The 21,486-nt window shown below is 37.0% G+C and overlaps 1 protein-coding gene across 2 annotated transcripts in view; it reads right to left on the bottom strand.

Moving 5' to 3' along the window:
• Positions 1–20,264, bottom strand: part of LOC145668748 (NAD kinase-like) — a 304,700-nt gene extending 284,436 nt beyond the window's left edge. For both annotated transcript variants that reach the window (XM_081736881.1, XM_081736885.1), the window contains exons 1-2: positions 20,102–20,264; positions 15,109–15,246 (exon numbers count right to left, since the gene is read on the bottom strand). In XM_081736881.1, coding sequence (XP_081593007.1) covers positions 15,109–15,227 — 119 coding nt within the window. In that variant the 5' untranslated portion in view covers positions 15,228–15,246; positions 20,102–20,264. The remainder of the gene's footprint in view (positions 1–15,108; positions 15,247–20,101) is intronic.
• Between the last annotated feature and the right edge of the window lie 1,222 nt (positions 20,265–21,486).

Raw genomic sequence — 21,486 nt, 5'->3', positions numbered from 1 at the left:
TCTAAACCCGGGCCGAGCAGTTTTGAAGATATTTGGCCAGTGCCCTATAACTTTTAACAATGTTTGGATCGAGCCCGAATACTCAATCTAGACTCTCAACCCAAATTCAGAAGCTCGTGAACAATGTCCTTGACTCCTAGACTTCACGACTACAGAAGTTGGCAATCAACTACTTTTTAGTATTCATATATAAACCGCCTATCTTTCATGTCTATACACAGTGTTGTTATAATAATAATAATAATAATAATAATAATAATAATAATAATAATAATAATAATAATAATAATAATAATAATAATAGCGTTAGTAATAGTGGTACGGAAAACTGAAGTAATAAGATTTTTTTCACATAATCAAAGTTTCGGACCTAAAAGTAACGCGTTAGTAACGCGTTACTTTCGAAGTAAAGTAACAGTTACTTTTTAAGGCAAGTAACGCGTTACTAACGCGTTACATTTTAAGAGAAAGTAAAGTAACTTGTAACGCGTTACATTTTTACAAGTAACTTACCCAACACTGATTACACCCCGTCGCTAGTTATCGACATATGTGAGTCAAGTTGCACGGCCGAATTCGTTAATAAGGGACAGTAACACTAGTATGATGCCAATAGTCCTATGAACATGTAATGTAGACCACTGATGACCAGAATGTATAATATGGTCGGACAGGTCATTGTTCACCTTGTTTCAAATCATGAGCTGTGTTTATGTGTGGCAAGCGTCCAAAGAAGCGTATGATTCGGAGTGTCTCGCTCCCAACTATGAAACATGGTGATGGCTCGTAGGGATGCGCACGAGACAAGATTTGAGACTGTCTCGTCTCGAAAATGTGCTATAAAAGTAATGTCTCGACTCGAAAAAGTTTTCTTCTCTATTGGAAGAGCTATGTCTCGACTTGAATTTTGTCAGGAAAATTCTGTCTCGACTCGTCTCGTGCGCATCCCTAATGGCTCGTTCCTGTTGTAACTAATTAAATCCTGGTCTTCAGTGGGTCCTATGCTGACACTTATTGTTCGCGACACTATCTGTGATTATATCGCATTTTAGAGGGCCATGCTCATCCTATGCTTCAGATTATGATTCTGGGCAATGAGCTCTTTTTTCCAGGATGATAATGTGTCCCTACCTACAGCTGGAGCTGTTGTGGTGTGGTTTGAAGAACACTAGAAGGAAGTTGAAAACTCCCCGGATCCGAACATAATTAAACATCTGTGGTCCTTTTTGGAGACACTAATCCGGCACAGATTTCCGTCTCCACCCTCTCTCGTGAAACTTGTTGGTGTACTGTAGGCGGAATGATGTAATATTCCAGTTGCTATAATTCATGACCTCTATGACTCCATTCTACGTCGCATCACAGTTCATCTATGAGAGATAGGTGATCCAATGCCACATTGATCTGGTAAGTTGCACCTTTTCAGATGTTTTCATGCAATTGTTAAGTAAGCAGTAGTAATTGTTAGGTAAAAAGGGCAACCTCTTTGATGTGACATGGAACGGAGGTCAAAGGTGAACAGCAGGAACCGGAATATTACACATTCCGCGTATAGTGCATCACTCAGTTCCATGGGAAAGGTTGGAGGCTGAAATATGCGACGGATTCGTATCTCCAAAACAGACCATAGACGTTCAGTTATATTCAGGTCTGAGGATTGAACGTGCCAGAGGAGGTGTTCAACTTCATCTCAACGTTCCTCAAACCACACATTAACAGCTCCAGCTATGTGAATGAGCGCATTTTGGACTATGATGCAACTGCCCAGAAAACACATCTGGTCCATAGGAAGCACATGGCTCCCTAAAATGGCGACATAATCAGTGAAGTGACTGGTAAGCATCAGCACAGGACGCACTGAAAACCAGGATACTATGACACATAATACCGTACCGCAGTCGCCATGTTTCACGGGTAAAGAGAAGAGATTGGAGTGGGCGTGCCATGCAAGTTTTTTTTTTTTTTTTTTTTTCATCCGACAATGTCTAAATTCAGTAATACGTCTGCTATGAAAGAAAATACAAATAGAAAACATAGCGCTGATAAAAGCACAATACTAGTCGGATTTTCAATTGAACTGAAAAATATGTTGAGTATAAACACTGGGACAATCACACTGCAGGTTAGGACATGGGTTAACGAAGAAACATAAAAACTAGGAGATCGTTCGATTGTCATCTCCATGAAGCCTGCTAGTAGGGTAAAGTCAATTCGAAGCTGAGTATGACAATCCACAAGCAGATGCAGAATACTTTGTCTAGCTCCACAGGCCACACACACTGGTGAATCTTCGCCATGAAATAGAAATCTATGTGTGAAGCGTGAATGTCCAATGCGAAGTCGAGTTAGAATTGTCCCCCTGTCGAGATCTTGAGCTGGTGGTTCAGACACCAAGTGGAAGTTTGAGTACATTGAAAGCCTGGTCCCATTCGAGTTACAAGCGCTGATGCATCTGAGCAGTGAATAGCAAACTCAGATCCTATGGTGGATCCTTCCCCCCCCCCTCCCAGAAGAAAGAACTTTCTTATTTTGTATACATAAATAAAACCCATCCCAGAGTTTGGAGGTCTTAAAAGTAGCTCAAAGTAGCAGTATTAACCCCCCAAAAGTTCGTCCTTGATCCGCCCCTGCTCAGATCCGTACTGATTTGGGGAAATAAAGCGCTCTTCATGGGAAGCAACTTTCGCTGCACGGTGTGCCTCTTCATTACCAGCTATGCCAACATGGTTCGGAACAGGAATTATTACATCCCAGTGGTAATAATCTGACCTGATAGGAGGATCTGTTGGACGAAAGGATGTTTACTTTGCACATCAAGGAGACTATTTAGAGCACTTTGAGAGTTGCAACAGATTAAGATCGGGCGTATATGACGTGCAGAGACATAACGTAACGTTCATAAAATTGCAACTCATATATCGTACAAACTTTACGACTCTTTTTCTAACAACTTGGGCCACTGGACTTTATGTCCCTGTGCTCTGAACGTCCTGTATGTTCAATTGTTTCCGAAGTGTCTCCACATTTCCTACGTTTTCCATCCTATATTTTTGCTTTAATATGTCTTGCAAGTAGTTTGAGATTGGTACAACTCTATCCTCTATGACTATCATACATTCCAGTTTCTTGAGCCTGGCAATTTGTTGTTTATCTGTATTGCTGTATTCTAAGTGACTGCAGATTATTTTCCTCTCTATTTGCTATGATATTTAAAAATTTAATTCATAGATGTGAAATTTGTAATGAACTGTGTTGGAAAGATGGAGGGTATTGTTAATGCGTTTGCATAACATGAAATAAATTTGATTTCTGGTTTACGAAATATTGGTAACTATGTTTAATTTGTTCTTTTTGGAGTATCTGTATATCAGTTACTGTATATCTGCGGTAACAATGATTTCACCTTCTGAGAGGAGGAGTGTCACTCGCTGTTACAGCTCTTGAGTGTTTCATTCTGAATTCTACCATTAAAGACTGGATCATTCGTGTTATCTGAATCAATTTCTGCCTATTTTATTAAGCCGCATGAATATATAATTAAGGATACTACAAATGTATTGATGGCTTTAATTTTGTAAGCGTTAGTAAGCTGAGTTTTGAATATCACCTTAAGCCATGACTGGAAATATTTCTATAGTGTGTGTTTCAATGTGTTCTGTTCAATGCCTAGAAGTTGCATTACTCTTCGCCATATGTAGTGTTCTACTTATTTTACATTCTCTATTTTGTTGTGTTTATTAACCAGAAATGCCTTTATTATTATTATTATTATTATTATTATTATTATTATTATTATTATTATTATTATTATTATTATTATTATTATTATTATTATCGAAAATCTGAGAATTCAATATGCATCTCAAATCACCGGAATGAGATCAAGGAGCGGTAAAGACGAGCTATGTGAAGTGTGGAGGGTTTACGAACGGAGGCACCAGGAAAACAAAGCTGTAAACCACTGCATTAAATTGATAAAGATCTGTACAGAGAGCGTAGTAAAAGGGTGTGTTGTTTATATATAAAATTCAGATCATGTTCAGGATTTAGGACTTAGATTTCTGGGCTTTCGGCATCTAAGGCCATTTAGCCCTTCACGTTTGAGGGATGACGTCCCTCGGCGAGCACACAATCCGGGGAAAGGTAAGGAAGAAAGGATTGGGGAAGGAAGGAAGCGGCCTGGGACCTATAAGTTAGGCACCACTCCGGCATTTGCCTGGTGTGAATGAGGAAAACCCAGAAAACCTCATTCAGGGTGGCTGGCCTGAAAAAGTGTTTTACATTTTTTCGACCGAGTGCCCCCACCGGGAATCGAACCCGGGACTGCTCGCACCGTCAGATCATGTTCAATATTTGGATGAAACATTTCAGCTTCGATGTTTTTACTACTTCTCACCCACGTATATTTAGGATTTAGGAGTTTAGATTTCTGGGCTTTCGGCATCTATGGCCATGTTAGCCCATCACGTTTGAGGGATGACGTCCCTCGGCGAGCACACTAACGGGAAAGGGAAGGAAGGAAGCGGTCTGGGACTTATATGTTAGGTACTACCCCGGCATTTGCCTGGTGTGAATGAGGAAAAGCCGGGAAAACCTCATTCAGGATGGCTGGCCTGTAAAAGCTTTTTTTTCGACCGAGTGACCCCCACCGGGAATTGAGCCCGGAACCGCTTGCACCGAAGGCGAGAGCGTTAGCGACTACGCTACGTGGGGACCCCACGTATATTCCAGCATCCACTTCCGCACAGTGTTTCTTCCAGACATGATTTTTTTGGGGGGCACTGCCCCCCGGAGCTCTAAGTGCCCATCCGGAGGAGACCAAAATAATACCTCTATCATATAATAATAAATAGAATAGTACCAGCAGTGTTCCCCCGGAATACTAAGTGTGCCCCCCGGAACATTTTTCTGAAAGAACGACTGCTTCCGCATACCACAGTTAGCAAGGACAGTAGTATACTCACAAACATTTTTCAATTGGTGATGAATATCGACACCTTTTTCACGATGTAGACACAAAGTTTATTAGGCACCTCTGATGAAATCCATCATTTCACGTCAATTCCAAGAAGTAATTTTTCATATGTGAATAGATTACAATCGAATGCAATTAGAAGCTTGAAATTTTCCATAGTTATGCCTTCAAGTCTAAAGTTAATTCACGTGTAATTATGTTAATCTATCCTTTTTAGTATTTGAACTATGATAAAACGATACGTACTTTCGGTACGCATCTCGAATATATGTGCAAATGTAAGTAAATATTCTCTTCAATACTGACCATTATTTATAACACCACAGTGCCTAAGAATTTCTAAATTCGCGAAATATGAAAAAGAGTTGTTCTGGATGTTACTATTATAGCTATTATCTGAAAATTTTAAAAGAAAGAACTGTTTCAGTTCTTACTTCCATAACATATCTGTGAAGTTAGCATAAATATCATCAAGCAAACAATTAAATGAATCAGACACAGAAACTATTCTTTTCCTCGACTTACAAATACAGCCTACACAAATAAATGTAACGTGACGCAGTCAGATCATATTAATGTATAATAACATTGACCAAATCAAAGCACATCCATATACACGGAAAATATAGTGCGAACGAAGTAGGCATACATACCGTACACGGGAAATTAAATTTAAAAACAAAAAGAAATCTATCGAAGAAAACTGTATTAGTATTTCCCGTATCCGATGGATAATTGCTTCCTCCAATTGTCTTCACTGCTTCTTGATTTGAAAAAAAAATAAAATAATTCAGTCGTATCTCTTTAAAGCTACTTTCAAACTCTTTTTCAAGTATATCTACATGCAGTTCATTAAAGAAATGTCGTCCCAACAATGTCCCCAGAATTGAGAATCATTTCACATAGAACTCATATAATTCAATTCGAGTTATCATATATTATGATTGAATAATAATGTAATGTATTAAAGGAATTCTCCTATTGCATCTGAAGAAGAATATTAGAAAAATTATCAGTTCTTGAAATAACTTCGAAGAATTTTACGAGTTCTGGGAGAAATTTTAAACTTTCACAACACCTTATGAAAAATATCTTTCAGCATCTTCCGAAAGTGATTCCTTAATTGAGAGCCACAATGGTTAAATGACAAAGCGCTCACCTCTGGTACGATCCCTGCTCGCGCCAAGTGGGCTTTGTGAGGGACAAATACCTTGTGTGTAGATTTTCATTGGAATTCTATTGTTAACTCCTACTTTGTTCTTTCCACCATTATCGTCCATCTTATCATCGCAGCCTCCCTTAGCACTCATGCGTTATCGTGGAACTTATTTTTCTTTTTTACATCTTTAACTGCACATAAGAATTTAATATTGTTATCTGCTGTTCGAAGGAAACTATTTATTAAATAACCCCCGAAAGTGGCTCCCCAGGTTGGAAACCACTCTCTATGGGTTGGGCGTGGTTGTTTAATAAATAGTTTCTCTCTCACACACACATACATTCAATATATATATATATATATATATATATATATATATATATATATATATATATATATATATATATATATATACAGTGGCGGATCCAGGATATGATCAAAGGAAGGGCCTAACCATAATTTGCTGTTTTATCCAGTGTAAAGCAGAATTGAAGCCCATTTTATCCAGTGTAAACTTGAGCGTCAAGGGGGGGGGGGCTATAGCCCCTTAGCCCCCCCTTGGATCCGCCCTTGTATATATATATAGTTCCAAAATAACGCCGACAACGTTTAGGAGGTAATTCCTGACACCAAGATAAGACAAAAAGTATAGATCAACCTGGGTGCACAAATGCTTCCTTTCGGAGTTATAGGCTGCCGAAAACATGAAAAAATGAACTTTAAAGGTCCATGGCTCCAAAAGTATAGGACCTACCGTAGTCGGGTCAAAAGTTAACTTAGGAACTACTATGTGCCCTATCCAAATATCCAAGTTTCAGAATCCTCTGATACTTACGTAACAATTTTTATAGTTGTAGTTGGTGAGTACTTCAAATTATATGCCTATAGCCAAATCCCCTCTATAAAAATTGTGTGACTACCTTAGAATTCTGAAACATGTATTTTTGGATAGTACACATATTAGTTCCTAAGTGAAGTCTTGACCCGACTTCGAAAGATCTCATAGTTTTGGAGCTATGAACCTTTAAAGTTCATTTTTCATGTTTTTGACAGCCTATAACTTTGAAAGGAAGCATTTATGCACCCTGATTGGTCTATACTTTTTGTCTTATCTTGGTGTCAAGAATCACCTTCCAAACGTTGTCGGTGTTGTTTTGAAACACCCGATATATATATATATATATATTACACTCAGTGACTAGCTGACTGATCAACACCCAGGCCAAACCGTTTAGGCTAAAACTTGAAATTTTTACAAGCCAAAGTATTTGTGACGTAAGGTGTCACTAAGGAAGGATTTTTGGAAATTCGACTAGGAAAGAGGAAGAGGAACATTATTACAGTAAATTGTCCATATCTGCGCATCTCTGAAGGGTAGAGATGTGAAATTTCGTATATGGACTTCCTATTTAAAATAATTAAGACACATATTTAATTGCTTTTACTTTCGGGTGACGGTAGAAAAAAGTAATGGTGACCATTAAAAAAATCAAATTCAACAGTTCAACGGATATACATGCTTTATAGTCCCTACAAGCCTAGAAAGTAATTTTTGGATGTTCGTTTCCGTTCTTCACGATGTAAATATGTATTCACTCGCCTAGAGGCTGTACAGTTCAACGTATCCGCACTAAACTTGAACTTCAGGTATACATTAAGATTTTCTGGGAATGTTATTGGAATTTTCTCCTGCTCCAAAATTAAGAATAATTTACTGAAGGGGCAAAATAAATAATTGCAATTTTTTCGAAAACTTATCTTAACGCTTCTGTTTCTATTTCATACATCAATATTTCATTAACAACCCCATAGTTTGGTATACGTAGTTTCTCTGGGGAAAAAAAGAGAGAGAGAGAGAAGGATATATTAAGAAACCTATAATGCGAAACCGGTATAAATAATTTTTCATTTACAAAAAATCGAAAGGGGTAATTTATTTTTTGGGCGAGGTTTTTATAGGTAGTTTTCTCAAAAACCACTCACGTAATTTTGTTCATATTTCATAAATAAATGTTCCATTAAGAAACCTAACAATATATAAATGGGGATGAGTTTATCCCTGACGATTTTCTGAAAAATCACTAAGGCCATTTATTTATTTCATAAATAAATGTTACATTAAGAAACCTACAATATGACATAATTTTTAATTAAGATATTCATAAGAGAGAGTTTACTTTTGAAGGTGAGTTTTTCGCGGACGATTTTCTCAATAACGACTCAGCCAATTTTGTTCATATTTCACGGATAAGCATTCCTTTAACAACCACAGACTGGGTGAAAAAATTCGCAAAGGGTACTTTGCTCTTGGAGCGGTTTTCTTCGATACATCTTTCCGAAACTGCCTCTTATAATTTTGTTTATATTTCGCACAGAAACGTTCTTGAAATAATTACAGCAAAATACGATTCAATTTAAGAAGTGAAAGTGAGAAAGATTAGTGCGGTGGCCCGTACCTTTTATTTGAAATTTCCCCTAGAAGGGAATTAAAAAGGATATAGTTATAACTGTTGTAACACGATGGCTATATCTCGAAATACTCTAAGATTAGACACATATTAGGGATATGAAACTTGGTGCACATACTGTATATTCAAAACAAGGGGTCATATCCAACAGCATTTTCCGAAATTATTCTTTTAACGAGAGAAGAGAGGAAAATTCATGTTTTTCCCTTCAATATATAGAATGATTTAGAGATTGTCATTCTCATCATTAGGGGTAGGGGGGGTTAACTACTTGAAATTAATTTTTTAACTTTGTTAACACTTGGGCCGACACTTTTTGTGTGTGTGTGTGTATATACTGAAATGCGTCCTCTAAGGGGGAAAGGATAGGGCCGCAAAGGCTCAGTGGTAGAGCGTTCACCTCTGATGCATGAGGTCCTTAGTTCGATCCCAGTTCGCGCCAAGTGAACTTTGTGGTGGACAAACACCGTGTACGTGGGTTTTCTCGGGGTTCTCCCGTTTCCTCCCACGTTCTTCATTCCACCATTTCATTCATTTCTCATCATCACCGTCTCCTTTAGCCTAGCCGGCACATCTGTGGGACGTGAAAATTAAAAGATTTCGTCTCATTTCTAAGGGGAAAAGGGTTTTCAATTTTCGCAAAGAATAATGCCATAAACGTAATCTTGTGTGAAGAATGGGAGCAAAGGTTGAAACATGAGACGCGAGGCAGTAGGCTGAGCAAATTCGGGGGTCCAGGGACGGAATCCCCAGCCAGCCGGAGGCTAATCTAATAAAATGAAATGAAATCTTTCAGTTTAACGTCCCACAATTATGCCCTTTAGGCAAAGGGAGACGGATGATTAAGGCAAGTGAATGAAGATGGAAGACTTGGTGGAATGAAATAGTAGGAGGAAACGGGAGAAGCCCAACAAAACTCACGACACGATGTTGTCCCCCACAAACGTACTTGACCAGGGATCGAACAAGGGACCCCCGCACCAGAGGCAAGCGTTCTACCACTGAGCCACCATGCTCGAACGGCTAAACGGTTTGAAATGAATTTTACAACACAAGACTAGTAGGCATCTACCTCCAGCTAGGCTTTTCTCATGTTACTTTGTTTCAGAGTTGTATCCTAAGGAGATTGGGCGAATCCAAATTTCATCCAAAAATCAGTGTATTTCACAAGTCCAAATCAGGACGACTAAACTAGGCGAATAAATCCCACATTAAAAATAAGCGGAACGTTCTCTAGTAATTTCTATAATTGTTCTCGCCATATTGAAATCAAGTTCCTTGTTATTGTGATAGTATCACGGGAAAACGGCAAAACCGCTAGAAACTATTTCCTAACATAGTACCCACTTCGAGCTAAGCTTTTATCATATCCCGTTGATTAAAGCGCGTATCGTAAGTGGGATACGAGTGTCCAAAATTTATGCCAAAAAATAGTATATTTCATAAATTTTTATCGCTACACATTCATTAAAATTCGTTTCCTAAGGAGAAAAATGTGTTCAACCACTTTCCATAAACCTATTCACCCCGTGCAAAGAGCGGCATTTCAGCTAGTCTAATATGCATGAAAATGGGACTCATCTTGTGCATGACTCATCATCATAGGTATTCTGCCTTTATTGGCAGGTCTTTTATATTTGACACAGACCCCTTCGCTCCAATCACCATGGCTTTTGTCTTTCTAACATTTATTTTCATCCCATATTCTTCAAAGCCCTTTCTCATTTTTTCTAACATTTTATTGATTTTCTTTTCAGATTCTGCAACAAGCGCCATATCGTCTGCAAATCTTATGCATCTAATCATTCTACCTCCTACCGAAATGCCATCATCATCATGTAGGCTCTTTTTCACTATCTCTTCTAGATAGACATTAAATAGTGTTGGCGAGATGCAGCATCCTTGTCGAACTCCCCTTCCAATTGCACTCTCTTCCATCAGTGCTTCCCCTATCCTAACACTTACTTGTTGGTTCATGTATAAGTTTCTTATGAGTCTTCTATCTTTCCATGGCTGGATCAAGGGGAAACGGATAAAGCGTTTGAAATTAAATTTTAAAATATAGTTATCTACCTGCAACTGGTTTTTTATTAAGATGGACAAAATTTTTCAGAATTTTTCCGTAACCGAAGTTTCAAAATTCCGGACTTTTTCTGAATTCCGGAATTGGCCATCCCCAGATTTTATCATGTCACTTTGATTAAAATGCATATACTAAGAGAGGGAGCGAGGCTCATGTGAAAACAGTATGTCACGAGCCAGTCAAGTAAAGATACGAAACTCGGTATATAATCTCCTTACTAAATATAAAGGTCACATGTCTCAATGTTTCTGAAAAGTTTCTCTTTAAGGGGGGCAAGGGGACATTTGTATATACATTTACTACATTGAAAGCGACACTGTCTGTTGTTTGTGATGAAAAGGAAATCTTTCAGTTTAATGTTCCATGATTATGCAAGCTAAGCTAAGGGAGACGACGACTAAGGCAAGCAAATGATAACCCGAGGAAACCCACCGATACGATGCTGTCCATCACACACTTACTTGGCCGGGAATCGAATCACGGATTCATGCACCACGGTAAGCGCTCTACCGCTGAGTCACTGTGCATCACGGGGAATGGTTGAACAATTTCAAGTGAATTTTGGAACGAGGGGGCTAGAATTTTGTAATCTCATTTTGATTCGGGAGTGTATCCTGAAGAGTGGTCCGGTCCAGGGGATCACAATTTCTGCCAAAAATAATAGAGAATTCTCAACAAGTTCCACAAGTCACAATGATGAAGATCGGTAAAGAAACTCATTAGAAACAAGCGGACACGTGTCCCAGCGCTTCCAAAAAATTCCCCTTTTAAGGGAGGAAGGGGGACTTACTATAACTGTTTTCGCTACATTGATAAGAACGTTTTGTATCGTTTGTGACTGCATCACGGGAAAATGGCTGACCTGTTCGAAACGAATTTTCTAACATTGTTAGCACCTAATTCAAGCTTATACTAACACGTCACCTTGATCCCTCTTTGGGGCGTATCGTATGGAGACAGGAGGTTTAAAATTTGTGCCGAAAATACAGTATCTTTTAGACTTGCATGGAAATTTGTATTCTAAGACGGAAAGGGTTTCGAATATTTTCTATAAACATGTGTAAAGAACAGGTATTTCACCTACGAGTGTTGTAGCACAAGAAGCATTTGTAAATGTTTCGCTGGAAATAAACAGAAATTGGTGAATATTATTATTATCATCATCGAAGGTTTGGGAATTCAATGCTGCATCAGAGACTGCACAACAGAACTCTCAGGCCGACAAGTAGCAATGAGGGGACGGAGATGAAGAATACAAGGTTCATGAAGAGAGCGCCAGGTAAACATAGTTTGGAACCACTGCCATAGGAAAAAAAAAAAATAATAATAATAATAATAATAATATTTTGAAGAAACTTAAAATTTGACGTGAAATACTAATAGTACAAGGCTATTCCATACATTAGAACCCTACAACATTCATTATGCTTGTGTCAGCAATACACTTGAACTACATGCAATAGTATCTCGAAAACTTTGGAATGCTGCTCATTCGTTTTAGAAGTACGTATCACTTAAAAATAAATAAAATCTGCCCAAAAGAAACACTTAATATTACTAATCTGTGTTAGTTTCGGCAATACATCAGTGTCTTCATCAAACACATTATTGTGTGTCTGATGAAATCTGATGTAAGCAATGAAATATTGACTAAATTGTAACATAAAATAGGAATAATAACCGTTTGGTTAAGTCAGATTTTACTTTTATCTAAAATTTTCGACTTGTGAGAACAGCAAAAGGTTCCTCAGTTGAAAGAGAGGTGGAAAGGCCTTACCTTGTCAAAACTTGTCTCTAGTAGAATTTACAAGCGTTTGAAACTATAATTACAGACATATACTGTAAACAAGACCAACATATTTGTAGCTAAAATGACTTTTCCCGAGAACTTGCATATTTATGTTGCCATATTAAAAACAAAAAACAAATAAACGGCGTCCACAGTTGAATAATGCTAGTGATTTCGTACAAAATGGATTTATTATACAATCACTTTTATGTTTCCTAATATTCCAGTTCAATAGTTTCCCGCTCTTAGCGCCTACTTCCCTAACAACGGACATGTTAAATTTCAAACAAGCTCGTTCTCTGAGCAGTAGCCTGTCGAAAACATCAACGAGAATTCAATTTACAATAGGACCTATAGTTGTCGTGGGAACTGATAGACATGAGATTTCACAGGGAATGATGAGAAGTATTAAAATTCACTACTGAACATTTCTTCCATCTTCTGTGGTGTTATTTTTATACTTCAAGTTTTCTAGCTATTTTCATTCCTTATAAGGGAAGTTCAGGAAAAAGCACTCGCCTGAAAAACTAAGCATGTCATTTGAAGGACCAATTCATGCCTATTACAATAAGCTAACCATATTCCTGTACGGTTGGGCGCACGGTAGACTTTTTTAAGCACTTCTCTCTATATTAGTTACTATTGTAAATAAGGTAAATATTACTCACTCTGTACAATTTTCAGTAAACACCTGTTGTCAATCTTCTTATGGTCCTCCAACGATAAGGTGATCGATAAGGAATGCTATCATATAATGCAAAAACAGTTTATTGCAACCAGTCAGGATTGTCGGTCCAGATTTTAGACTACGGCCAGCAGCTTTTTTTTTTTTTTTTTTTTTTTTTCGACCCACGTAACGAACCGAGATTAAGGAAGATAGTAATAATGATATCAGTGAAATGAAGAAAATGGGAACATTCCGAGAAAATCCACATAAACTGTGTTTGTTCACCACAAAACCCACTTGGTGCCGACTTTGATAAACCAGAGACCCACTCACCAGATGTGAGCGCCCTATCACTGAGTCATCGAGGCCCAAGAAACGTCATTCAAGAAAATACCACCTCATTTTCAAAACAGATCCTCATCACAGCTTTCTCAACCTTGTCGCAACCAAACTATGCAAATGCCACCTCATTGGAGAATCACAATGTCCTCATTCGGTGCACTGTATCGCCAGACAGAGCGTACTAACGCTACTTTCCTTACCTATTAATTATCTCATGTATTATCCAGTGCAAACTACGATAAAAGAATGCTACTTTTGACAGGCTGAAAAATCAATACCACAGTGTTTACAAATATTGAAGATTGGTTAGTGATCATAGTGGCAAACAACGAAGAAGCGATAAGTTAAGACACTGATTTATGCAACCACCGATTAGTACATCTGAAACCCCTGTCTTTGAGTAATGACCTTGTACCATAGTTTTCACTGTAAAAGATTCCACTGCGAAACTGCAAGATCTATTCTTTCACACTCTCGCAGGCAAATTTTCCATGAATCATCACTGAATCGCGGATGTCTACTTCGAAGAAACATTTTATGCAATCAGAAGTATTTATAAAAAAAAAAAAAAAAAATAAAAAAATAATAATAATAATAATAATAATAATAATAATAAAAAAAAAACTTTTACTGGTATATCAGAGTATGTAGGCGACAATAGAACACATGTAGTAAAACCTGTAGCCTTGTCTTGATAGATTAGATTATCTTGCTGGTGTGTTCACTAGGAAAGAATAGAATATCAGCAAAGAAATAATACACTAATGTATAGCTATAAAAAGCCGCTACGAATCCATCTTTGCATTCTACTACCTGAACTTTTCAGTCTTTTTGGACGCGACAAATAGCAAATTGTTTCCATTTGTCACAGTCCAATAGATCGAAACCTCAACATAGATTTCCGTCGTTCAACAGCCAAGTAGCATCCATCGAGGGATCTACAGTTCATCTTCCGTTCAGAGATCGTTCACAACCAAAATGTGTTTAATAATACAGTTTATTATTGATTTTTACACTTTAACAATCGGGTAAAGGCGGTCAGTCGGAGAGTGGTTCTAAATGCATCCCTTTCTGTAAGTGCTGAGATTAGTTCCAAACAACCTGCGGGTCATCATGGCCTGTCCTGAGATGGGACCATGCCTTTGCCTTACTTTTACTTGTCATACTTTTTGCAATCGTCTCCTGCGCTTCTGAGCTTCGCTGGTTGATGAAATTCTTAACTTCCATTACAACAGATGCGTCTTTTGAGAGACTGTTGCTCCACGACCCTATTGAATATCCAGCATCTTCTGGTTCGTGTGTTTTGCCAAATTTTAAAACAATTTTATTTCTTCATCGGAAACGATAAACTTCTTTCAATCTGCATTGCTACCTTATTCGACTCTAGGCATATCCAACGTCGGAAGGGGTACAAAAGCAACTCTTTCATAAAAATGTAATTTCGGTGGGCTTAGTTAGCACGAAGTGATAACTATGCTCCTACGACCTGAATGACTTTGTGGAACAATAGCTCTCGGTGATTTAACTCTCAGCATTACTACCAGAGACTATTAAAACTGCTACAATAATCATAAACCGACGACCTTCTACATAGGTTAAGTGCAATTAGTCTACAAGACACTTACCTAAATCCCTGTAGCCTTTCTTCAAGATTCCCGACCACCGTCTTCTTTGGTCTGGATCTTCTTTCTTGAAGGTCCATTCCTACCATGGCCTTTGCAAGCTGGAGGTTTTCTTCATTCATTATGAAGACGTACACTCAACTGCAGAGAACAAAAGTAAAACATTAATACATTATGCACGCTTTTGATCCTTATCAATTCCTTTTGCTACTTTTCTCTCACACACGAATAAACTAGACTACTTCACAACGAATCGAAGTAGGAATTACTAGATAAGAGAACAAAAAGGAATTAAACGCCCCAAACAAATTAGTCAGTTTAAAAATAAGAAAAATAAAAAATAAATAAATAAACCTATCCTGCTTTAACTCAGCTGTACTACCTGATTTATAAGAACTTCGTGTCTAATGTGTAGCTGCGAATGAACTCTGATAAATTAGGTTCCGAAAAGCATGATTACATGTTCGCTTATGCTACATTTGATCCAATTCAAACGGGTTGAGGGCCAATAGACTAGAGGTAAAAACTGTTAAATATAAAGTAATAATAATAATATAGTGACTAGATGTCATCGTTGAGAGTTGCAAAAATAACCTTCCCACCTGTTACCAAGATGGAGCGATAAAATCCTTCTTACCACATAAATTATTACGAAGGTATGATGTTTTATTAAATATTTTATCAAACAAACGCTATCTATTTAATGTTTGCTTTCAAATTTCACGATTTCCAAGTCTATCAGTTTTTCTTCTATCTCTTTATATCTAACCAGGGTATTTATCAACCAAAATGTGTACATACTGTATATTAATAAATGTTAACTATTAAATTAAAATCAGGCATGCATCTGATTTATATTAATGTCGAAATTTTCAATAGAAAACCCCACCATATTCAGCGGTTTATTTATCTGCTGCTGTTTCAATCGTATCTCATAACTCCTATTATACAATGCAATTATTCTAGGTACGGTTATTAAGCTTAACTGTAATATCTTGAAAATTAATATGGTCAAGGAATCTTCACCTATCAAGAAGTCGGAACCAGGACACACCTGATATTTCGAATTATCAGTGAAAGTGGTAAATCACGTGAATCTAAAGCGAAGCCCCAATAAGTAATTCAAACAGGGATATTACTGAATTTGGAGCTATTACATCAATCACGATATGGTTTACGTTCTTTCTTTCCGTGATGTTACAAGTTTAACTATACCTAAAATGATTTAATGGAAGTCATAAGTTATGATAAACAGAAGTGCGTTGATGTAAATTAATAAGCCACTAACGACGGTCGAGGTTCCCACTGAAAATTTCGGCATTAATAAAAGTTATTCCTGAACTTAATATATATGATCATGTGTCAATTTAATTCCTTCAGTAGTTATAAACTTCTTTTATCGTTATTTGAAAGAGCATTTAAAAAAAAATAGAAGGAAGGTTTTTTTCTTAAAAAAAAAAGCGGGTAGTGTTCACCTCTGGTGCATGGAGTTACTAGTTCGATTCCAGTTTGCGCCAAGTGGACTTTATGATGGACAACCACCGTGTGCGTGGGTTTTCTTGGGATTCTCCCGTTTCTTCCCCATTTTCCTCATTCACTTCTCCGTATTTATTTCTCATCATCACAGTCCCCTTTAGCCTGCACGGGATCGCTTCCTATATATATACAATATATATACGATATATATATACAAAAGCAAGCTCAAGATCATATCGATGGAAAGAGAATAGAATATAGGAAAATTACTGAGTTAAATTTACACGACGCAAACGCATGTTAGTGCAGTAAGTATTAACGAACGATTATCAGGATACGGAAGTTCCAGTCATCTTACAAGCCACTGACTGGAATCAATTCCTAAAGGAAGAATTGATTACCTACACCAAGAACAATTGTGAATACAAAAATAATAATGTTAATATTTGTGTTCTTTTAAATTTCTGAATAAAAGTATGAAAAGTGAAGTATGTATAGTCTTGTTTAAAACAAAACAAAACAAAAAAAAGGCTACTCAAGTTTCCTGGAAGTAGTTTATATCAAACAAATGGAGATTTTCTTCAGCCATTTGAGATTTCCGTTTCGAGGCAAGGTAATTGTTTATTAATGTACGGTTGCAAGAATATGGCCTTTTAAGGTAAGGTGGGTGGCCCAGATTTTTTTTAACAAGACAGGAAATATATTTTTCGCTTACAGCAATTAATTGTAGGTGTCTATTTCCATAATAATTGGAGTGAAATTTCATATTTTAATGGAGTTTGTTCGCTTTAATTTACGTCCCATTCATATTATTTCATTCTTTATTATATAGTTAAATAGCGAGTGACAAAATCTTTAGACCACTATGACTTCAGATATGCTATTTTCTTGGTAACATAATCCACTAATGCATAAAACAGTGATGCTCAAATGGTTAACATTTCGGTTACCAAGGCGATTCTCCGCTGTAAGGCCGCTGATACTTGGCCAATTTTTAGAAAAATGCTGGTTTCATATTGCTAGTAATTTTATATAGGCATAATTGTACTTCAGAGCCCAACTGGGCTAGACACACGAAAGAAGGGTTAAACGCCAGACCAATTTTAGAAAATTTACCAGATGAACTGGAGAATTTACTTTGATTTATGACGAAAAGTGAGTGAAAGTCAGGTCAGGGGTATAGCTGAAGTTAAGAAAATACTTGTTGTTACTTGTTTCTGATGTTGTAACCTGCACTATATATGGAGGCGGAAGGACTATTTGGCGGAAAGGTACACTTGTTATGATTTATGAGAAAGGCAGTGTGGAAGTAGTGCGTAAATGGCAAGATTGTCACATATATCGTGCCTGAGTTTTATCGAGTTGTACATAAATAAGTAGGGCCAGTTGTTGAAATTGTGTGAAAGCCATGGTCTACTAAACAGGCAAACTGTTTGTTGTAAGTGTACAAACGAACTAAAACAAAAAAAAAACAAAAAAAAAAAAGTAACATCTAATCAAACCTAATTTAGTATTTTGGTACTTTTTTGGATGGCATTTAATATTTCCATCAAAGCTGTGCAATACATACGCCACACATTTCATGACACAAAGTATTTGGCCTGCTTAGCACAAGGGGTGCATCTCCTTTTTCTAAAAAATGCTACAATTTTGCTAATTTCTGTTTACATTAGGTTAGTGTAGGTAAGGTAAAGCTAGGTTAGATCAGTTTATGTTATATTATTATGTTAATGTAGGGATCCAGCATAATTTTCGAAAAAAATGATAGATTTAATATTAGGTTAGTTTAGGTTACGTTATGTTACGTCTAAGTACTTGAATCATCCATTTCTCCTGTAAAATTTGTGATTATTTACGTGCTTCTGGACCTCTTCTGAACAACTTGAAGTGTTTTTCCACTATCCTCTTTTACGCGTATACCCATCGCCGCCGACAAGCCTGCTCGCTACGGACGCATCCCTCGATACCGCTCAGTCTCCCCTAGCTGCGGTCCTGCCTTGACTCGATTAGATAGCATTCGAGCTTTTTAGTGGCCACCTGGCACAAGTTGATTCGTGTTTTATACACTAGTTTTTTATGCCATATGTCCACACTGTATTTATCAATTTTTCCACCGTCACTCACAACCTACTATTTTGGGGCAGAAATTACCTTTTTTTCGCTTTTCGTGTGTTCCGGCGATACTGCAGTAATGCCAGGAGCAGGATACGCAGAACAGATCAAAGATTCAGGTAATGTATAATTTACGCACATCCATCGAACGGTCGTCTCAGGAGGGGGAGCAAATGCCCCTCCCCAAATGTGGTTCTTATCTTGTCGTAGCCCGCTCTCCTTTATAAATTGGCTATCACTGCCTTAAAAAATTGTATTCTGCTAGCCCCTTTGCATTTCCCCCACATTTACATCATATATGCATATATTATCAATAGGTCGACAAGCACATATTATGATTATAAATACAGAGTTTCAGCAAAATTCTCCTCGTAAGATCTTAAAAATTCGTATTTCATTAATGAGTTTCTACCTTTTCCACTATGCTGGCATCAGGAGATCGCATCTTTGATCCAGTAAGGAGTGTTACGAGCCGGAGGGAGGTACACAAGTAACACAGAGGGTTAGAAAACTGAAGACGAAAGGGAGGGCGCTGTTCGCAGCTACTATCATAGTACTATAAGTGAAGGCAACTATTCAATGACGGTTTATATAAACATTCCCCTTACATTATACAATGTTCTATGTTATTATTGTAAAGTTATAGTAAAACTTTATTTTCTTGGACATTTATGTCTCCTGTAAAGAATTTCAATTTTATCATAAAAATTTACACTTCATAGCATAGATTATCAATCTAAGTTCTATTTGTTCGATTCACTGTACTGATTACTGTGATTGGTTTAGATTACGTATTTACGATTTTAAAACACCTATATTGGAGCACTGATCCGGCCCATTGAATCGTGCTTGTCATAAATAAAAATTGTACCGAAACTGTGAAAATGCTGAACGAAATTATATATCATCTAATTTTTGAATCTGCTAAATGATAGGCAGAGGCTTAGTACCAATAATGGTAAACAGCGAACTTACAATTCGTCAATGCTCAACACTACTAAGAATATTACAATGTACAAAATGTAGGTAGTATTCTGTCTCCAATATAAATAAACTTAACAACATCAACGTGAAACTGTACATACCGAAACAGACTTGACAACGACAGAAGAAGTATACGCATGTAAGTACCGCATTTCCGGTAAGTTAAAACAGCTGAGCTGAATATAATTATTTACCTAATTATCACATCAATATAACTAGTACTCGATCCTAGCTTTAACGTTATGTCATATGCTAATAATGGAAATTCATTTCATGATCTTTTAACAGCTACTTTCTGTGATCTTCATTGACAATTATAAACAAACTAAAGAGCCCAAAATAAATCAACGTTAGCACCCTACATAGTATATATAAATAGAAATAAACGTCAAAATAAATGACTAAACACTCGCTATTTACACACCTGCAAGCCATACACAAAAACTCGAAAACTAGTAACTGTTGGCAATACCAACGAAAGATTGCACGCAAATATATTCACAATATGCTACAAACAAATACCCCTTCACTCTCGCTTCGCTTGTTGTTCTACTATTGTGTGAGCACTAAGCGGTTTGAAAAGGTAATTCGTCCTTTATACAGCAGACGGCATTAAAATCGTTTCTCCATAGTAAACAACATTGCCAGTATACTTCAAACAATAGTCTCAAATTTAGAGCGTAAAATAAAGTTGCAAATCTTTGCACGCGTATACAAAAAGGTAAAACGTAGAAAAGGGAAAAGGAGCTTGGGTGTCATTCCGTATTTCCAATCTTCGGAAAATTTTGCTGACCGCAGCATAATACGAAAATTGGCACCAGCAAGTGCTATACCTATTATTGGAAACTTTCTAACACATATTTTCTGGTGCGTTGACGCAAACCATTACGGAATAGGGCTTAATATCTCTACATTTCTATAATAATAATAATAATAATAATAATAATGTTTATTCGGCAGCAAACAGCATACAGGCACTAGTGCGCCAAAAGAAAGAAAGAAAAAAGCGCATGCAAAACCAATTACATCATGCGATTATACATAGGATTATACTTATATTGTAATACAGTTCGGTCAAAAAGAATATCCCCACCCGGATGTTCCCTGGAAAAGTTTTGTTCAAGATTTTAATGACCGGCTATTTATTAATAATATGTAATATACCTTCATATTATTGCTTTACCATACAATTTACATTATTTAACATACAAATGAACAATGGTTCAATATTTTGTGTTGTGCACTGGCTTTTTAAAGTCTGAATTCTTTTTGACATTGATGCAACAAGTTTCTCACACGTACCAGGCTCGATTTCATGGTACCAAACATGGGCGGCGATTAGGGGGAGCAAGAGGGGGCAGTTGCCCCCCCCCACTTTTTTGAAGTGACCGCTTAACTCTTTTAAATCATGTCATCTATTTTTTGGTGATAGGCTAGAATCTTCATTATTCGATTTTAAAAAGTACCAAAAAAGCTTTTTACTTTTGTTTTTTTTTTTCTCTCTCTCAAGCCTGGAGGCATTGTAGAACATGTTACATATGCTTTCACGCCTTTCTACGTCAAGACGTAGAGTATGATGACGTTATAACTAAAAATATATATTTTTGTTATGACTTTTTATTACTTTTTGCAGGGCTTACTTTTGCACCTAGAAGGTTGAAATTTTGCACATACATTCAGTGCACCCCTTAAAATTTTCCAGATTCTTTTCAGATTTCTGCGATAAAACAGGGGATCCAGAGGAGCAAAAAGGTTTTTAAAAAACGAAAAAGGATATCTTTTGAACAAAGATCCCTTTTTCCATGACTT

This window comes from Thermobia domestica, chromosome 13 (genome assembly GCF_964235325.1).
Source record: "Thermobia domestica chromosome 13, izTheDome1.hap1.1, whole genome shotgun sequence".
Classification (NCBI taxonomy): domain Eukaryota; kingdom Metazoa; phylum Arthropoda; class Insecta; order Zygentoma; family Lepismatidae; genus Thermobia; species Thermobia domestica.
This window is presented reverse-complemented; position numbering and strand designations above follow the sequence as displayed.